Source organism: Triticum dicoccoides, chromosome 3B (assembly GCF_002162155.2).
Source record: "Triticum dicoccoides isolate Atlit2015 ecotype Zavitan chromosome 3B, WEW_v2.0, whole genome shotgun sequence".
NCBI lineage: Eukaryota > Viridiplantae > Streptophyta > Magnoliopsida > Poales > Poaceae > Triticum > Triticum dicoccoides.
In genome coordinates, this window is record NC_041385.1 from 175,291,700 (window position 1) to 175,310,380 (window position 18,681).

At 42.1% G+C, this 18,681-nt stretch overlaps 1 protein-coding gene across 4 annotated transcripts; it reads left to right on the forward strand.

The window, feature by feature from the left end:
- Positions 1–2,063: 2,063 nt before the first annotated feature.
- LOC119275412 (aarF domain-containing protein kinase 1-like) lies at positions 2,064–10,609 on the forward strand. Of its 4 annotated transcripts, none has more exons than XM_037556241.1 (16): positions 2,064–2,264; positions 2,344–2,427; positions 3,164–3,304; positions 3,390–3,460; positions 4,205–4,298; positions 5,307–5,384; positions 6,167–6,233; positions 6,688–6,773; positions 7,229–7,279; positions 7,530–7,577; positions 8,051–8,171; positions 8,390–8,570; positions 9,425–9,562; positions 9,652–9,764; positions 9,938–10,006; positions 10,109–10,382. In XM_037556241.1, exons 1-16 carry the CDS (start codon positions 2,115–2,117, stop codon positions 10,225–10,227), a joined length of 1,611 nt encoding a protein of 536 aa, XP_037412138.1. In that variant the 5' UTR covers positions 2,064–2,114; the 3' UTR covers positions 10,228–10,382. The 4 variants fall into 4 exon arrangements, with proteins under 4 accessions (XP_037412138.1, XP_037412139.1, XP_037412140.1 ...); XM_037556242.1 differs by having other exon boundaries at positions 5,313–5,384; XM_037556243.1 differs by lacking the exon at positions 9,938–10,006 and having other exon boundaries at positions 10,244–10,609.
- The last annotated feature ends 8,072 nt before the right edge of the window (positions 10,610–18,681 follow it).

The window sequence follows — 18,681 nt, forward strand, 5'->3', positions numbered from 1 at the left end:
AAAAATCGGTTATTTTTACCTCGTTTTTGGCGTGTGCCGCAGTGGATGAAACGAGATAAGTGCGGATTTTGTATACCACCCGAATTTCAGAATAAGAAAAATGGGACCATTCGTGCATCATGTAAGTAATCACCCATATTATCTTGTGTAATTATTTTACTAATAAATATTGATTAGTATTTTGTTTGCGCGTAAAATTTCATGATGAAATGCCATCGGTTTTGTTAAGCTATTAGAGCATCTCTAGCAGACCTCTTAGAGCAACTCTAGCAGACCTCTTAGAGCATATCTACGGGTTCGCGATGCGTTTGCGGGTCGAAACCCTATCCCCCGCCGCCGCCGAGCTCCGCAATTTCCCACTCCCCTCCTCACATTTCTCGCCGTCGGCGAGCCCCTTCCGCCTCCAGCCGCCATGTGGGGCCACATGTGGAGCTCCGGACGTGGCTCCGGGAGCAGATCCCGCGGCGGCAGCGACCCCGAGCGCGAGTGGCGCGTCCGGTTCGGACGGCGCGAGGAAGCACGGAGCGAGGAATTGGACCAACCACGGCCGCCGAGCTTTCGCGTCCGTGAGACGGACGAATACGACCGTCGGCACGGCCTTACGCCGTCCTCTGCAGCGAGATCTTCCTACGCCAGGAGCTCCTCCTCTTCCGGCGTGGGCCTTCTCCCCGTGAAGAGGGAGTGGTCGGAGGAGCCGAAGGAGATTGAGTTCGTCCCCATCAAGGAGGAGACCGAGGAGCTCGGTCGCCGCGGAGTCGTCGGGCCGGAGGACTTCGTCGCCGATGTCGACGCGGTCGCGGCCGCCATTGCCGAGCAGAGCTTGCGCGAGGAGGCGGAGTGCCGGCGCCATCAAGAGGAGCTCGAAGACCTCGTGTTCTAGCAGGCGGTCGCGGCCAACCTCACCGCCAAGGAGAAGGGCGACGAGTGGCGGCACATCCACGAGGAGCAGAGGGAGAATTACATCGACCTCGGCAACTCCGACGAGGAGGATTGAGCTCCTCCACGGCGTCGTCCATGGCCGCGAGCTCGCCGCCGTGAGATCCTCACCCCCTCTAGTACTAGTACTGATGTAGTATGTAGTATGAACTAGTGTTTGTAGTGTTTGATCATGTAAATATATGTAGCATGTGCCGCGAAACTGTTTTTTCAAATTATGCAGTTTCATCTACGGTATCTGTTAAGCCGTGCTCGTTCTCGACCCGCAAACTGAATCTTCGTCAAACTACAAACGCGTTTTGCACGTCGGGATTTTGCGGGGTCTGCTAGAGTTGCTCTTATAAGGCTAGCCCTTATAAGGGGTTTACTCGCGATTGCCCTCTCACAACATCTTAGCAAACCCTTTATATCGCGCCGACTCGCGAAATAACTGCCAGTTTACGATTTTGGGCGAAAAAAATGGTCCGAACAGCCACCGTATCGGACCGCGGCCTATAAAAAAATTTGCGGGGCGCGCAAATCTTCGCCCTCAACCTTTAGATACACGAGATGGGAGGCCGACCCGAGCTTGACCCTATCGGCAGCGATTTTTGGCGGGACAAACATTTCCGCGCGGCTGTGCCCGCTCCCCCTTCCCTCCATCGCCATCGACCTCCCTCCGCCCGCTCCGGACCACCTTGCCCGACTTTGTATTACTGCCATGGAAGCCTGCCAGCCGTCGCCCGTTGCCGTTGAAGTCATCCATGCGCCAACCCCTCCGGCAGATCTCGTCGTGGGCGATGTCGCGCCCGTCGTCCTTCAAGACTCCACCGCTCCACCCCGCAAGCACGGGACAACGTCCTCGTCCAGGGAGGCGCTCCCGCAGGCCCCGTCGGGAAGGCATGCGCACCCACCGCCGCCGCCGATGCAAATCTGGTCCGACTCGCGCTGGCGAAGATGGGGGAGGGTGTGAAACACAAAAAGCCCACCGCAAGAGCTACCCCGACAACACCTCCCCCAATTGTCGCGGCAAGAGCTACCCTGGGGGTGCCCATATGAAGCAGATGGAATCACACCTGCTAGTTTTTTTTTTTTTTTTTGGAGGCAACCTGTTGCTCCGACCTTTACCAAAGCTAGCTTGGATCCAAGCAACCCACCCAAAAGGGGCAAAACCATAATAAATCCTGCTGCTCGCCCCGATGCTCCGCCGCCGCCGCGCCCCACTCCTCCTCGCGGCCGCGGCGGGCGCGGCCCTGGCGGCCACGTCCGCCACCTCCCCTTCCGCCGACGGCCTCGGCGTCGCCTCCACGCTCCACGGCGTCGCCCGCTCCTCCCGCGCCATTTACACGGTTTGCGAAATGCCACGATTGCTCTGGAACTGCCAGCGGCTGCCCATGCTCACTTTTGCCGACTGACTGGTTGCTTCAGATTGGCTTCGTGGCCATGGACTACAAATACTCGCTGCGGGGGCTGCTTCCTGGGTCGGCAGATTACCGGGGTAAGCTGTCCGAGGTATGTATTCTGCACGGGATGGTGGCGTGCCGCCTGCCTGCAAGCTTGTTCCAGGCGAAGGGCATGTGCAATTTCGTTTGTTCTCATGCTATGATTTTCTTAGGAAAAGAAACTGATTTAGGATTGGTACGTTTGCGTTAGATGGTAGGCTACTACAGTGATTACATTTCTTCAATCTCCCAGCCAAATAATTCTGGTTATATTGTTGAGAACAGGACCCCATTTCATTTTGATACGACATAATACTTTGGACTAGCAATTCACCATATGAATGTTACCGCTGCTGCTGTTCAGCGGGCCCTTGAGCCCTCTTGGTTGGTAAAGGAAGGTGACTTAAGATGGTTTTGTGGGCAAAGTATGTGTTGCCGCTTAATTGCGCTAGATACCCACATCATATGAGCTGTTTGTGCACCACTTGCCTATTTGGGCCACGAATTATCACTTGTGCCAAACAACATCATGAGGTAGCCATGGGTCATTTCAAATGTCATCGCTTATTTTCCCTTGGTTTTGGATGAGCTATCATGACACAATTTTAGTTTTTTCTTACGCAAATGTTTAGTTGCATATAGTATTTTGCTATATGTGTAGACCTCTTCCTTATCTCACTCAATTTTGGAAACCAAGTTGCATAATATGGTGCACTGACGCCCATATGAGTAGACCATGTATTATGTACTCGAGTTTTGTCAGATTAAAGTTACGTGATGTACTGTATTTTCCTTGCCTGTTGTAGGTTCACTTGAGGTCAGCAAAAAAGCTGCTTAGACTATGTGAAGCGAATAGAGGCTTTTATGTAAAAGCTGGTCAGTTTGTTTCATCACTAAGACAAGTACCAAAGGAGTACATATCAACTCTATCCTGCCTGCAGGATCAGGTTTACTATAACTTCTACCCACCTTATTGTTGGTGCATGGTCATATATATTCACTTTTATATTTACATTGTTTTTAATAACTCAGGCAACTCCATGCAAATATCAAGATATCAAAATAGTGATCGAACAAAATTTGGGCAAGGATTTACATGGCATGTAAGTACATAAATATCATGCTTTTTTAGTCGTCAGTGCTGTGATCATTGGAAATTGCGTTGTGATCTGTTTTACTTCAGAAGAAAAAATGTTGTATTTGCTCACATTGTTATTCAGTTGTCTATTTAGAATGATTATGCAGGCTCAAGAATTCTTGTATGCATTATGCATAGCTGAAAACACGCTTGAGCAGAAAGGGTTTCACATCCTTTCAATGTAACCTGTGATGACTAGCTGGCTACTCTGTTGTGGGTCTCTGTAATCAGGATAGAATGTGCATGTGCTTGCCACTGTGTGATTTGCCTGTTCGAATCTAGCCATGCTGGGAGTTCTACTGTTCACTTACTGCCTTTTGGCCAGCCTGTGCTGTTGATTGATTGTTTCTAGCTTGTGTACAATCATAATTCAGATGCTCAGACAGCGATAAGTATGCCTAGTGTTTACATTAATTTAGTGTCAGTATCAGCTTCGTGCCATTTGCATCATTTGATGACTGCAAAATGCACTGAATTTATACAGTGCAGTCGGCCAATTTGGCCGTGTTTAAATTAGTGATGTTGAGTTTAGTGAACCGTCCATACGGACTAGATTAATCTTTTAGGATAAGCTTGTGTAATTGTACAATCTAGATTTCCCCTGGGCTTCCAATGACACCAGCTCTAGCTCATGTTTGACTGACATATTCTGTTTATTTAGCACTTAATTTTTACAGAAAATGCTTAAAAATTAATATGTGAGTACCAGATTCCTGGAATTTGATGAACATCCGATCGCTGCTGCATCAATTGCTCAGGTTCATCGAGGTCGGTTGAATAATAATCAGGAAGTAGCTGTAAAGGTTAGATTACTGTTGACACTGCACTTGTTTCCTGTTTTGCTTTTGTTTTGTTTGAACTGTGTAGTTTATTTTAGGTCTTACAATTGGTGTATTTTCCTTCCAAATGAAGTTCAGTGTAATGCCCTGTCGTCCACATGAAATACCAGTTATGTAAACAGGTGAGCTATGTCCAGAAAGACATCATCACACTGTAATTCTCATGGTTCCAACAGTAACTAAGCAGAGACATAGCATTTGTGCAACATGCCCACCATCCAGAGTTCTAGCTTGTGTATGAACCTGCCAAGTTTATGCCCGCCAGCAAGATTTCTTTCTTGCTGAGGCACCTACCATATTTAGGTGTATTGATGTGTACGAAATTCTGAACATGAAATCGCTGCAACGACAGCCAACTAATTAACAACTTCTCACTTTCATCAGGAAGTGGCAGCTTACATATTGTATTTTTTTTGAATCTGCAGTATTCATATTGTAGTCATTTATCCAACGTTTATCTAAGCTTAAATTCATGCTTTCAAATTTCTCACATTTAAAAGTATAATAATGATGATCAGATGTGTCAAGTCAAAACTATAATTGTTACATTAGGTCATAATTTCTAACCTTTACCTCTATGAAACTTTTATGAGCTGGTTTTCCATGTAAGCAGCTAAGGACATCCAATGGTATAAACATGAATAATTGTTAGTTGTCACAGTTCTTTTTTAGTCAAAAGATAAGTGTGGTATGCTGATTTCTTGCAAAACAAAAAGAGTTTTTTGTTTTTGTTTTAACAAGTCAGTAAGAATAACAACCTAACATAGTTTTATAATGGAATGACGAAATATGCTGCATCAAATATTTGTCCTCTTTTTTAGACATATCCTGCTATTACTATATGCCATTTTTAGTTGATTTCGAACTTGCCCTGTAGAAGCTGTAAAGCCTGCATCGATCTAAAAAGTTATCTTGGTTGATTACATGTGTATTAGTATGTTTGAGGAATTTCATCCTAATTTTGACATCTAGGTTCAGTATCCTGGGTTGGAGCGGCGAATGAAGCTAGACATAATGACTATGTCCCTCTTGTCAAAATATGTCTCTTTGGTATGTTACAGATATCAACTTTGGGCTTTCATTTTATTATGGCAAAGAGAATATTTCCTACTTGGGGCCCTGTATTTGACTGGCTTAGTTTATTCACTTCTGTTTGTACCTAGTGTTAAAGAAGGCCTGGGCTCTGCCTCTGGATACATTTCATCCAGAATTGTAATTCAACAGCTGGGTTTGTTAACGATCAAGATTGTTGTTAAAAAGCAACCTTACTTAAAGTGCTGCTCCGTGTAGCAAAGTTCTTGTAATGGAAGCGAGACTTAACATAGTTTGCACTCCAGTGAAGTCCTTGATTTTCGCCGACTAGCTTTATGCTAGTATTTCATTAACTGTTTCAGAGGGTAGTTGCCACAATTGGATAACTTAAAAGCTCATTGATGAAGAAAGACATGTGCCGCTGCATGTTTTAGGCCTGACATGTTCTGCTGCATGTTATAAGGAGGGATGTATGCATCAGTTTCTTTTGTGGCATCATTGATGAAATAAAAGACAAATATATTCTTCTATTCAAATCAAGTCATTGCTTTTACCTTGTTATCATGCCGTTATTATGCATTAGGCATCATTGAACCGTTGGTGGTTTGCCATAACTGGACAACTTAATAAGGAAATGGTTGAATGATTATTGTTGGCACCATCATTGTGCTCTCCATTATGATTGGATTTAATTATCATGCTTGTCTGTTTTGTTCACGTATTTAGAACAATGTGTTTTCCTTGAAATACTTTATTAGTGTCTCGTTGTTGAAGTCTAAATTTGAGCTTTTTTTTGGCAGATCTTTCCTGATTATAGGTTTGAGAAAATATTACTTGAATTTGAGAGAACCATGTCAATGGAACTGGGTAAGTGCTTGAACATTTCCTCGCTCACAGTTCTGTGGGGGCATTGTTGTAGAACCATCAAATATTGCATTCATTAAAAATAGCTACTGTTGTCTATCCGTTAGTTCTCGATTCTCTCATTGAATCAAAGAACAATAGTCTAGTTTCTCCATAAGTGGGCCTACTTACATAAAAAGGAAAATTTCATGGTATATAACATGAGTTAAAAAAGGAAACATTCATGGTATATAACATGAGTTACCTCGGTTAACTGCATTACAAGTTTCTCCTTTCAATTCTTTAACTGCAGCATGATAGATTAAAAGTTGGAATGTTAAGATGCATCCTCGTCCCTCACCTAGTCCCCACAAGTTTCTCCTTTCAATTCTTTAAATGCAGCATGTTAAGATGACTTTTGGTCATCTGGGACTTTGGAGCTTACAGACATTATAGCACGTGCATTGATGCTTTGCAGATTTTACCCAAGAGGCTAAGAATTCCGAGAGAACTGCAAGCTGCTTCAGGAAAAATGATGTTGTCAAAGTACCTCATGTTTTTTGGGTATCAAGCGTCCAACTGTGATCCTTACTATTTTATTCAATCAACTATAAGTCAAGGAACAAAAAAACAAACCTTACACAAGTAGACTGTAGTCTGTTGTTGACACAAAGCCCAGCTAGTGTTTAATTAAGCTGGTAGAGCCTCTCTAAGAAGTGTTGCACATCATTAATTTGTTCAATTCTCCACGTTGCATGGTCAAAACATATACTGACTGAACTAAGGTTGTACTCCCTCCGTAAAAAAATATATGAGTGTTTAGATCAATAGAGTAGTGATCTAAACGCTCTTATATTTTTATTACGCAGGGAGTATTTGACAGTTGGCAGTCATTCAACCTCATGCTGATAGTTTAGATGCCTCACTTGTGACTTCTTTTATTTGAGTTTGCTGGTGCATAAGATGTTAACTGTTTAGGTTTGTGTATAGCAGTTTGTGACTAGTTGAAGCTGTTGCAGGAACTGACAACCAAGGAGGTCTTGACAATGGAATTTTGTACTGGCCACAAGGTAGATGCTTACTCCTTGGCTAAATCTTACGGGCTGTTTTGGGGCTTAATTTACAAATCGTTGGATACCGTCTATTATTGACAAATAATCCTTGAACTGCATTGAATATACTGGAAAGGAAAGGGGGGGTGGGGGGGGGGTGGCATCCAAACATAAGAGAGAGGAGAGCATTACCTCTAGTTAATGGAATATCTGAAGTGACTAATAATGAAGTACATTTGCATAACCTCTTGTGTTACTGTTGTGACAGGTTGATGACTTGGACTTCCTAAGGAAAGCCGATATCAGCCCTACAAAGGTTGTCTTAAGACCCATAGCTAAAATGAATGTATTTATTGTCCAAGTAATGTTCTTGCGCACATGCTTTGACAATAACTAGAAGCAAACTTCAGACACACAAACACGCCACCAACAAACAAGTGTTCCCCGATTTCGATAGTTCTCATGTATCATCATTTTCGTTCACTATGCTTTGTATGTCTGTTCTTTGTTCCATGCCTTGCAACGGAAAATGGGGGTGCTCATTTGTATTCTTGTACCTCTGTATAGTTGACACTTCTTATTAGTTACAAAATTAGCTAAAAAGGAATTATAAAAACAAGATTAAATTTCCTAAAGGATGCAAAATAATGCTTCTTCTACTAACATCATCTATTCTGCTTACCCCTTCATGCTCATTTATTTGATGTTGCACATGATATAATTTTTTTCTCACTGACCTGCTATTTTGTATGCGGGTGTTCTCTTACCTCTATATGTACCTTCTTCCAGGTAGCTAAAGCATTAATCGAACTGTTTGGTGAAATGATATTTATACATGGTTTTGTTCATGGTGATCCTCATCCTGGAAACATATTGGTTTCTCCTCGAGGCCAAGGGAGATTTTCATTAGGTGCTCCTTTTGTTTTGTAACATGATATTTTCTGCTTGTCTATATTCATTAATATATCATAATGGCCGGGTTTAGTATATTGTATGCCTCGGAAACATTCTGTTAAGAACCTTATGCTTTAATGTTTCAATTATTACTAGATCCCTATTCAGCTCTTCCTATTTGACAGAATGAGCTTGAATTGTTTTTAATTGGTAAAATGGTGCATACTTTTACAGTTTTGTTGGATCATGGTATTTATAAAGAATTGGACCCAAAGTTTAGACTGGACTACTGTAAGCTGTGGAAAGCATTGATATCGCTGGATGTGCAAAAAATTCTGGAGTTAGGTGAACAGTTTGGTGTCGGGAAATATGCGAAGTACTTTCCTTTAATATTCACTGGAAGGACTATAGACAGGTAAACCTTTTTTCACTTCCACTATAATGCTCAAATATTGTAATGTTCTGCGGACTTCTCTCATTATGGGGTGAAAACCATGACAGAACTCATGTTCGACGTTAATAGGGATAATGCTTATAATACACCAATTTTCTTAAGCAACTGGATGCATACAAGTCCACACTTGAAACTTTGGAAATTATTTCTGATCAGGTGGTTCATACAAAGACATTAAGTCTTTTTTTGTTATGGCAATCAAGAATAGGCAAAACTGTTGGCTTTGTATTTATTTACATCAGCCATGCATTGGCTTCATATTTGCTAAGTACTTCTGCAATGCATTAGCTTGTATTGCTAGACTTCAGCCATGCATTCGTTACATACGCTTAGTACATCAGCCGTGCATTGAGTAAAGCCAGCTTGGTATTTCTCATTTCTCAAGAAAATGCAAAAAACATGGCGCCTCATTGTATTCTATAGAGCTAGAAGAAGTTAATGTACAATTCCAAGTGGGTGAGAGAAAACCAGAAAAAACAGTAGCAACTGCTTTCCACCTTTGATAATCCAGTGCATTGCTTTGGATTTGATCCTGAGGAACAAAACCAGCTAGGTGTTTGTTCTATACCGTAAAATTTATTACATATCCATGTTCTGGTTTGCAGCAGTTCTAAAGTTCAGTGATTACCAATGGAATAACTAGTGGGCTAAATAGTAAAGTCTAACCTTTTCCAGGGAGTCGATTTAAGTTCTAGAATCCCGGCCCATTGCTTAAAACATATTGTACTGAGCTCAGTTGTTACAGTTTTTACTTTATGGGCTAGGCACGTGCAATAAGTTACTCTTTATTAAACTGCCTCTCATGTACTCACCAGCAAATCAGCTCTTGGAACACAAATATCTGGTGAAGAGAAGACACGTATAAAGCAGGACTTGAACTCTCTTGGAATGGATGATATATCTTCATTTATGGAATCCTTGCCGCCTGATTTTCTGGTCATACTTCGAACAGAGTAAGGCAAATCTTTGTAGAGAGCATAACCTTGTTACTATTTTCTCACTCATTATTGTGTTCATAATGCTATTTGTGATCTCAATTCAGTGGACTATTGAGGTCCATTTTAGGGAATCTAGGGGCGCCACGTCATGTTCGACTTCTTGCTTATGCAAAGTGTGCCATATACGGCCATGAGGAACAGTCCAGATTGGGGTCCGGTATGTCTCAATCAACTTTGTATGCTTGTCAAAACTGGTTGAGCCCTTTTTTTTAGAGAAAACTGGTTGAGCCCTTGGCTCTTGCCAACATCCTAGTTGTCTTTTTTCTTTTTTTTCTTCTTTTTTTGCGGGGACATCCTAGTTAGTCCGATATTCTAATTTCTCTAATATAGGTGCAATCAACCGTTTAATGTTGCAAATCAAAACAAGCATTAGCTATCTCCATCTGAGGATACTCATTGGTAATTTACAACACCACTGCCCCACCCTACATCCACCTGATGTCACCAGTTTGCCTAGTGCATGCTAATCTGCTCTGACCTAGAAAATCATTTTTTTTTCAGAATTAGCGAGGTTGTTGGTGCAATTTAATGACTACAAGCATAAGGCCAAGGACAAATTGAGTTGGATGCTCCAGAAGATAAGTAGAGAGGTTTTGGGATGGTACAAAGCTCTGATGTGAATGTGATGTCCTGCAGCTCCTGCAGCTGGTGAAGTTTGGCAAATGGGGCTCCAGGAAGGAGGTCATGCACGTCTCAAGGGAACTTGCAGCTGGATTCAGCAAATTGTACAATTAGATGGTTGGACGCTGGTGCTACTAAGTTTGTGTTGACATGAGTGTCAAAAAAACATCTTACATTATGGGACTGAGGGAGTAGTTCATAGTAATCTGCTAGGAATTTAGATACTTATTAGGAGTAGTACTCTGTGACACACTATTAAGAGAAAATTCACATGTTCGTGCAGTCTAGATATTGTGTATGAGAGTGACTGGGAGTGGCAAGTATCGTGTCAGTGATTAATGTTGCCTCATTTTTCTTATTCATTAAGGCGCATTTCTCTCATGCCAAAATTGCAGATTACCTTCTCTTTTTTTTTTGAAAGACCTTCTCTTATTTATTATTTTGTTATTCGCAAGGCTTTTGTTGAAACAAGTGTAATTTGAACATGGGCTGAGCCCATAAGCCACAACTCCACTCAACCGAGAGGATGTTCCTTCATAGCTACGTTTTATAGCTCTCGGGTCTTCAATTTGAGATTTGGCTCACGATTTGACTTGGTCAATGGGCTGTGCTTTACTCCTTCCGTCTAGTGAAGAGTGTATGTTTGGGTTTAAAATTTGTCCACAAAAGAGTGTACTTCTATCTTTTTAATGCATTTTAAAATATTTTCTCTCATCACACGGTAATCAAGACTAATAGCATTCTATACATAGTCTTCTTAATTTCTACATGCACTTAGCTCATTGAGGGTTGAGTAATTAAAGAGGTAAGAGATGATGGCTTACAGCTTTCCAATACATTTTTTACTCCACTTCATAATTTATCCTAAAAAACTCGAGAGCCTGCAGCAATCCGGAGTCTATTTTGCTCATTTTCCCATTGGTCACACGATGTTGACCACGTCTCGCACGCCTTGGCCTGTCTTCATTCGTGTCATGTGTTTTCCTCGCATCGCGGCTCTAAGAGCAACTCTAATCGGACGACTCATTTCGTTCTTTCATGTCCGTTTGGTCGCAGCGGACATAAACGACGGACCAACGCAGCGACCCAAACCCAAAATGTGTTCGCTTCATGTTCGAGCAGACGCATTTCAGGCCCAAACGCAGACATGAAGCGAACGCGTTGCGGGTCCCCTCGATGTACGCCGCGGCCCTACTTGTCGACCGGCCAACTACCGCATGCGGTCGTAATTAACTTGGCCACCTACCGAGGGGCCGCCTGGCAGTGTGTGGAAGGTTCGCGTGTTCGTCCTTTTTAATGGAACCGTGCGGCAAGGCCGTGAAGGAAATATGCCCTAGAGGCAATAATAAAGTTGTTATTTATATTTTCTTATATCATGATAAATGTTTATTATTCATGCTAGAATTGTATTAATCGGAAACTTGATACATGTGTGAATACATAGATAAAACAAAGTGTCCCTAGTATGCCTCTACTAGACTAGCTCGTTAATCAAAGATGATTAAGTTTCCTGACCATATACATGTGTTGTCATTTGATGAACGGGATCACATCATTAGAGAATGATGTGATGGACAAGACCCATACGTTAGCTTAGCACGATGATCGTTTAGTTTGTTGCTATTGCTTTCTTCATGACTTATACATGTTCCTATGACTATGAGATTATGCAACTTCCGAATACCAGAGGAACACTTAGTGTGCTATCAAACGTCACAACGTAACTGGGTGATTATAAAGATGCTCTACAGGTGTCTGTGATGGTGTTTGTTGAGTTGGCATAGATCGAGATTAGGATTTATCACTCCGATTGTCGGAGAGGTATCTCTGGGCCCTCTTGGTAGTGCACATTACTATAAGCCTTGCAAGCAATGTGACTAATGAGTTTGTTACGAGATGATGCAATACGGAACGAGTAAAGAGACTTGCCGGTAACGAGATTGAACTAGGTATGATGATACCGACGATCGAATCTCGGGCAAGTAACATACCGATGACAAAGGGAACAACGTATGTTGTTATGCGGTTTGACCGATAAAGATCTTCATAGAATATGTAGGAACCAATATGAGCATCCAGGTTCCGCTATTGGTTATTAACCGGAGATGAGTCTCGGTCATGTCTACATAGTTCTCGAACCTGTAGGGTCCGCACGCTTAACGTTCGATGACGATATGTATTATGAGTTTTGTGATTTGATGTACCGAAGGTTGTTTGAAGTCCCAGATGTGATCATGGATATGACGAGGAGTCTCGAAATGGTCGAGACATGAAGATTGATATATTGGAAGGTTATGTTTGGACACCAGAAAGGTTTTAGATGAATTCGGGCATTCTTCAGAGTACCGGGGGATTACCGGAATTCTCCGGGGAGTTAATGGGCCTTCATGGGCCATGGTGGAAGAGAGGAGGAGGCAGCCAAGTGGTGGGGCGCGCCCCCCAAGCCCAATCCGAATTGGGGAGGCCCCCCCTTTCCTTCTCTCCCTCTTGCCTTCCTTCCCCCTCCTAGTTGGACTAGGAAGAAGGGGAAACCTACTCCTAGTAGGAGTAGGAATCCCCCCTTGGGGTGCGCCCTAGGAGGCCGGCCCTCCCCCCTCCACTCCTTTATATACGGGGGAGGGGGCACCCCATAGACACACAAGTTGATTTTAGCCGTGTGCGGTGCCCCCCTCCACAGATTTCCACCTCGGTCATATTGTCGTAGTGCTTAGGCGAAGCCCTGCATCGGTAACTTCATCATCACCGTCACCACGCCGTCGTGCTGACGAAACTCTCCCTCGGCATCAGCTGGATCTAGAGTTCGAGGGACGTCACTGAGCCGAACGTGTGCAGATCGCGGAGGTGCCGTGCGTTTGGTACTTGATCGGTTGGATCGCGAAGACGTTCGACTACATCAACTGCGTTACTTAACGCTTCCGCTTTCGTTCTACGAGGGTACGTGAACACACTCCCCCCGCTCATTGCTTTGCATCTCATAGATAGATCTTGCGTGATCGTAGATTTTTTTTGAAATTTTGCGTTCCCCAACAGTGGCATCCGAGCCAGGTTTATGCGTAGACGTTATATGCACGAGTAGAACACAAAGAATTGTGGGTGATAATAGTCATACTACTTACCAGCATGTCATACTTTGATTCAGCGGTATTGTTGGATGAAGCGGACCAGACCGACATTACATGATCGCGTTCATGAGACTGGTTCTACCGCTGTGCTTCGCAGACAGGTGGCTAGTGGGTGTCTGTTTCTCCAACTTTAGTTGAATCGAGTGTGACTACGCCCGGTCCTTGTTGAAGGTTAAAACAACACACTTGACGAAAAATCGTTGTGGTTTTGATGCGTAGGTAAGAACGGTTCTTGCTAAGCCCGTAGCAGCCCCGTAAAACTTGCAACAACAAAGTAGAGGACGTCTAACTTGTTTTTGCAGGGCTTGTTGTGATGTGATATGGTCAAGACGTGATGATATATACATTGTTGTATGAGATGATCATGTTTTGTAACAATTATCGGCAACTGGCAGGAGCCATATGGTTGTCGCTTTATTGTATGAAATGCAATCACCATGTAATTGCTTTACTTTATCACTAAGCGGTAGCGATAGTCGTAGAAGCAATAGTTGGCAAGACGACAATGATGCTTCGATGGAGATCAAGGTGTCAAGCCAGTGACGATGGTGATCATGACGGTGCTTTGAAGATGGAGATCAAAGGCACAAGATGATGATGACCATATCATATCACTTATATTGATTGCATGTGATGTTTATCCTTTATGCATCTTATTTTGCTTAGTACGACGGTAGCATTATAAGATGATCTCTCACTAAATTTCAAGGTACAAGTGTTCTCCCTGAGTATGCACCATTGCGACAGTTCGTCGTGCCGAGACACCACGTGATGATCGGGTGTGATAAGCTCTGCGTTCACATACAATGGGTGCAAGCCAATTTTGCACACGCAAAATACTCGGGTTAAACTTGACGAGCCTAGCATATGCAGATATGGCCTCAGAACACTGAGACCGAAAGGTCGAGCGTGAATCATATAGTAGATATGATCAACATAGTGATGTTCACCATTGAAAACTACTCCATCTCACGTGACGATCGGACATGGTTTAGTTGATATGGATCACGTGATCATTTAGATGGCTAGAGGGATGTCTATCTAAGTGGGAGTTCTTAAGTAATATGATTAATTGAACTTAAATTTATCGTGAAATTAGTCCTGATAGTATTTGCATATCTATGTTGTAGATCAATAGCTTGCGATATAGCTCCCTGTTTATTTTTTGATATGTTCCTAGAGAAAAACTATGTTAAAAGATGATAGTAGCAATGATGCGGACTTGGTCAGTGATATGAGGATTATCCTCATTGTTGCACAGAAGAATTATGTCCTTGATGCACCGCTAGGTGATGGACCTATTTGCAGGAGCAGATGCATACGTTATGAACGTTTGACAAAGCTCGGTATGATGACTACTTGATAGTTTAGTGCACCATGCTTTACGGCTTAGAACCAGGACTTCAAAAATGTTTTGAACGCCATGGAGCATATGAGATGTTCCAAGAGCTGAAATTGGTATTTCAGACTCATGCCCGAGTCAAGAGGTATGAGACCTCTGACAAGTATTTTGCCTAAAAGATGGAGGAGAATAGCTCAACCAGTGAGCATTGCTCAGAATGTCTGATTACTACAATCTCTTGAATCAAGTGGGAGTTAATCTACCTGATAAGATAGTGATTGACAGAGTTCTCTAGTCACTATCACCAAGTTACTGGAACTTCGTGATGAACTATAATATGCAAGGGATGATGAAAAGGATTTCCCGAGCTCTTCGTGATGCTAAAATCGGCGAAGGTAGAAATCAAGAAAAGCATCAAGTGTTGATGGTTGACAAGACTAGTAGTTTCAAGTAAAAGGGCAAGGGAAAGAAAGGGAACTTCAAGAAGAATGGCAAGCAAGTTGCCACTCCCATGAAGAAGCCCAAAGCTAGACCCAAGCCTGAAACTGAGTACTTCTACTGCAAAGGAAATGGTCACTAGAAGTGGAACTGCCCCAAATACTTGGCGGATAAGAAGGAAGGAAAAGTGAACAAAAGTATATATGATATACATGTTATTGATGTGTACTTACTAGTGTTCATAGTAGCCCCTGGGTATTTGATACTGGTTTAGTTGCTATGATTAGTAACTTGAAACAAGAGTTACAAAATGAACAAAGACTAGTTGATGGCAAGGTGACGATGTGTGTTGGAAGTGATTCCAAGGTTGATAAGATCACCATCGCACACTCCCTTTACCTTCGGGATTAGTGTTGAACCTAAAATAAATGTTATTTGGTGTTTGCGTTGAGCATAATATGATTGGATCATGTTTATTGCGATACGGTTATTCATTTAAATCAAAGAATAATTGTTATTTTGTTTACATGAATAAAACCTTCTGTGGTCATAAACCCAAGGTGAATGCTTTATTGAATCTCGATCATAGTGATACACATATTCATAATATTGAAGCCAAAAGATGCAAAGTTAATAATGATAGTACAACTTATTTGTGGCACTGCCGTTTAGGTCATATTGGTGTAAAACGCATGAAGAAACTCCATGCTGATGGGCTTTTGGAATCACTTGATGCTTGCGAACCATGCCTCATGGGCAAGATGGCTAAGACTCTGTTCTCTGGAACAATGGAGCGAGCAACTGACTTATTGGAAATAATACATACTGATGTATGCGGTCCGATGAGTGTTGAGGCTCGCGGCAGGTATCGTTATTTTCTGACCTTCACAGATGATTTGAGCAAATATGGGTATATCTACTTAATGAAACATAAAGTCTGAAACATTTGAATAGTTCAAAGAATTTCAGAGTGAAGTGGAAAATCATCGTAACAAGAAAATAAAGTTTCTACGATCTGATCGTGGAGGTGAATATTTGAGTTATGAGTTTGGTATTCATTTGAAACAATGTGGAATAGTTTCGCAACTCACGCCACGTGGAACACCACAACATAATGGTGTGTCCAAACGTTGTAACCGTACTTTATTGGATATGGTGCGATTTATGATGTCTCTTACCGATTTACCACTATCGTTTTGGGGTTATGCATTAGAGACAGCTGCATTCACATTAAATAGGGCACCATCTAAATCCGTTGAGGCGACACTGTATGAACTGTGGTTTGGCGAGAAACCTAAGATGTCGTTTCTTAAAAGTTTGGGGCTGCGGTGCTCCTGTGAAAAGCTTCGACCTAATAAGCTCGAACCCAAATCAGAGAAATGTGTCTTCATAGGATACCCAAAGAAGACTGTTGGGTACAACTTCTATCACAGATCCAAAGGCAAGATATTCATTGCTAAGAATGGATCCTTTCTAGAGAAGGAGTTTCTCTCGAAAGAAGTGAGTGGGAGGAAAATAGAAATTGATGAGGTTCCTGCTCCCGAATTGGAAAGTAGTTCATCACAGAAATCAGTTCCAGTGATTCCTACACCAATTAGTGAGGAAGCTAATGATGATGATCATGAAACTTCAGATCAAGCTACTACGAAACCTCGTAGGTCAACCCGAATATGGTCCGCACCAGAGTGGTACGGTAATCCTGTTCTGGAAGTCATGTTACTTGACCATGACGAACCTACGAACTATGAGGAAGCGATGATGAGCAGAGATTCCGTGAAATGGCTTGAGGCCATGAAATCTGAGATGGGATCCATGTATGAGAACAAAGTATGGACTTTGGTTGACTTGCCCGATGATCGGCAATCCATTGAGAATAAATGGATCTTCAAGAGGAAGACGAACGCTGATAGTAGTGTTACTATCTACAAAGCTCGAATTTTCACAAAAAGTTTTCGACAAGTTCAAGGTGTTGACTACGATGAGATTTTCTCACTCGTAACGATGCTTAAGTCTGTCCGAATCATGTTAACAATTGCCACATTTTATGAAATCTGGAAAATGGATGTCAAAACTGCATTCCTTAATGGATTTCTTAAAGAAGAGTTGTATATGATACAACAAGAAGGTTTTGTCAATCCTAAAGGTGCTAACAAAGTGTGCAAGCTCCTGCAATCCATGGACTGGTGCAAGCATTTCAGAGTTGTAATATACGCTTTGATGAGTTGATCAAAGCATATAGTTTTATACAGACTTGCGATGAAGCCTGTATTTACAAGAAAGTGAGTGGGAGAACTACAACATTTCTGATAAATATATGTGAATGACATATTGTTGATCGGAAATAATGTAGAATTTTCTGGAAAGCTGAAGGAGTGTTTGAAAGGAGTTTTTAAAGAAAGACCTCGGTAAAGCTCCTTACATATTGAGCATCAAGATCTATAGAGATAGATCAAGACGCTTCATAAATTTTTTCAATGAGTACATACCTTGACAAGTTTTTGAAGTAGTTCAAAATGGAACAGTCAAAGAAGGAGTTCTTGCCTGTATTGCAAGGTGTCAAGTTTAGTAAAGACTCAAAACCCGACCACGGCAGAAAATAGAAAGATAATGAAAAGTCATTCCTTATGCCTCAGCCATAGGTTCTATAAAGTATGCTATGCTGTGTACCAGACCTATTGTGTACCTCACCATGAGTTTGGCAAGAGGACACAATAGTGATCCAGGAGTGGACCACTGGACAGCGGTCAAAATTATCCTTTGTGGAATAAGGAAATGTTTCTCGGTTATGGAGGTGACAAAGAGTTCGTCATAAAGAGTTACGTCGATCCAAGCTTTGACACCGATCAAGATGACTCTAAGTCTCGATCTAGACACATATTTAAAGTGGGAGCATTATCTAGAGTAGCTCCATGCAGAGTATTGTAGACATAGAAATTTGCAAAATACATTCGGATCTGAATGTTGCACACCCGTAGACTAAAATTTCTCTCACAGGCAAAACATGATCATACCTTATTACTCTTGGGTGTTAATCACATAGCGATGTGAACTAGACTATAGACTCTAGTAAACCTTTTGAGTGTTGGTCACATGGCGATGTGAACTATGGGTGTTAATCACATAAAGATGTGAACTACTGGTGTTAAATCACATGGCGATGTGAACTAGATTATTGACTCTAGTGCAAGTGGGAGACTGAAGGAATTATGCCCTAGAGGCAATAATGAAGTTGTTATTTATATTTCCTTGTATCATGACAAATGTTTATTATTCATGCTAGAATTGTATTAATCGAAAACTTGATACATGTGTGAATACATAGACAAAACAAAGTGTCCCCAGTATGCCTCTACTAGACTAGCTCATTAATCAAAGATGGTTAAGTTTCCTGCCATAGACATGTGTTGTCATTTGATGAACATGATCACATCATTAGAGAATGATGTGATGGACAAGACCCATCCGTTAGCTTAGCACGATGATCGTTCAGTTTGTTGCTATTGCTTTCTTCATGACTTATACATGTTCCTATGACTATGAGATTATGCAAC

What these genes read in the sequence shown, in the direction of transcription:
- LOC119275412 (XM_037556241.1), top strand. Translation starts at nt 2,115, where the DNA reads ATGCTCCGCCGCCGCCGCGCCCCACTCCTCCTCGCGGCCGCGGCGGGC. An exon ending in AAGTACCTCATGTTTTTTGG is followed by an intron (nt 6,774 to 7,228) that starts GTATCAAGCGTC and finishes AAGCTGTTGCAG; the next exon opens with GAACTGACAACCAAGGAGGT. An exon ending in CCATCTGAGGATACTCATTG is followed by an intron (nt 10,007 to 10,108) that starts GTAATTTACAAC and finishes TTTTTTTTTCAG; the next exon opens with AATTAGCGAGGTTGTTGGTG.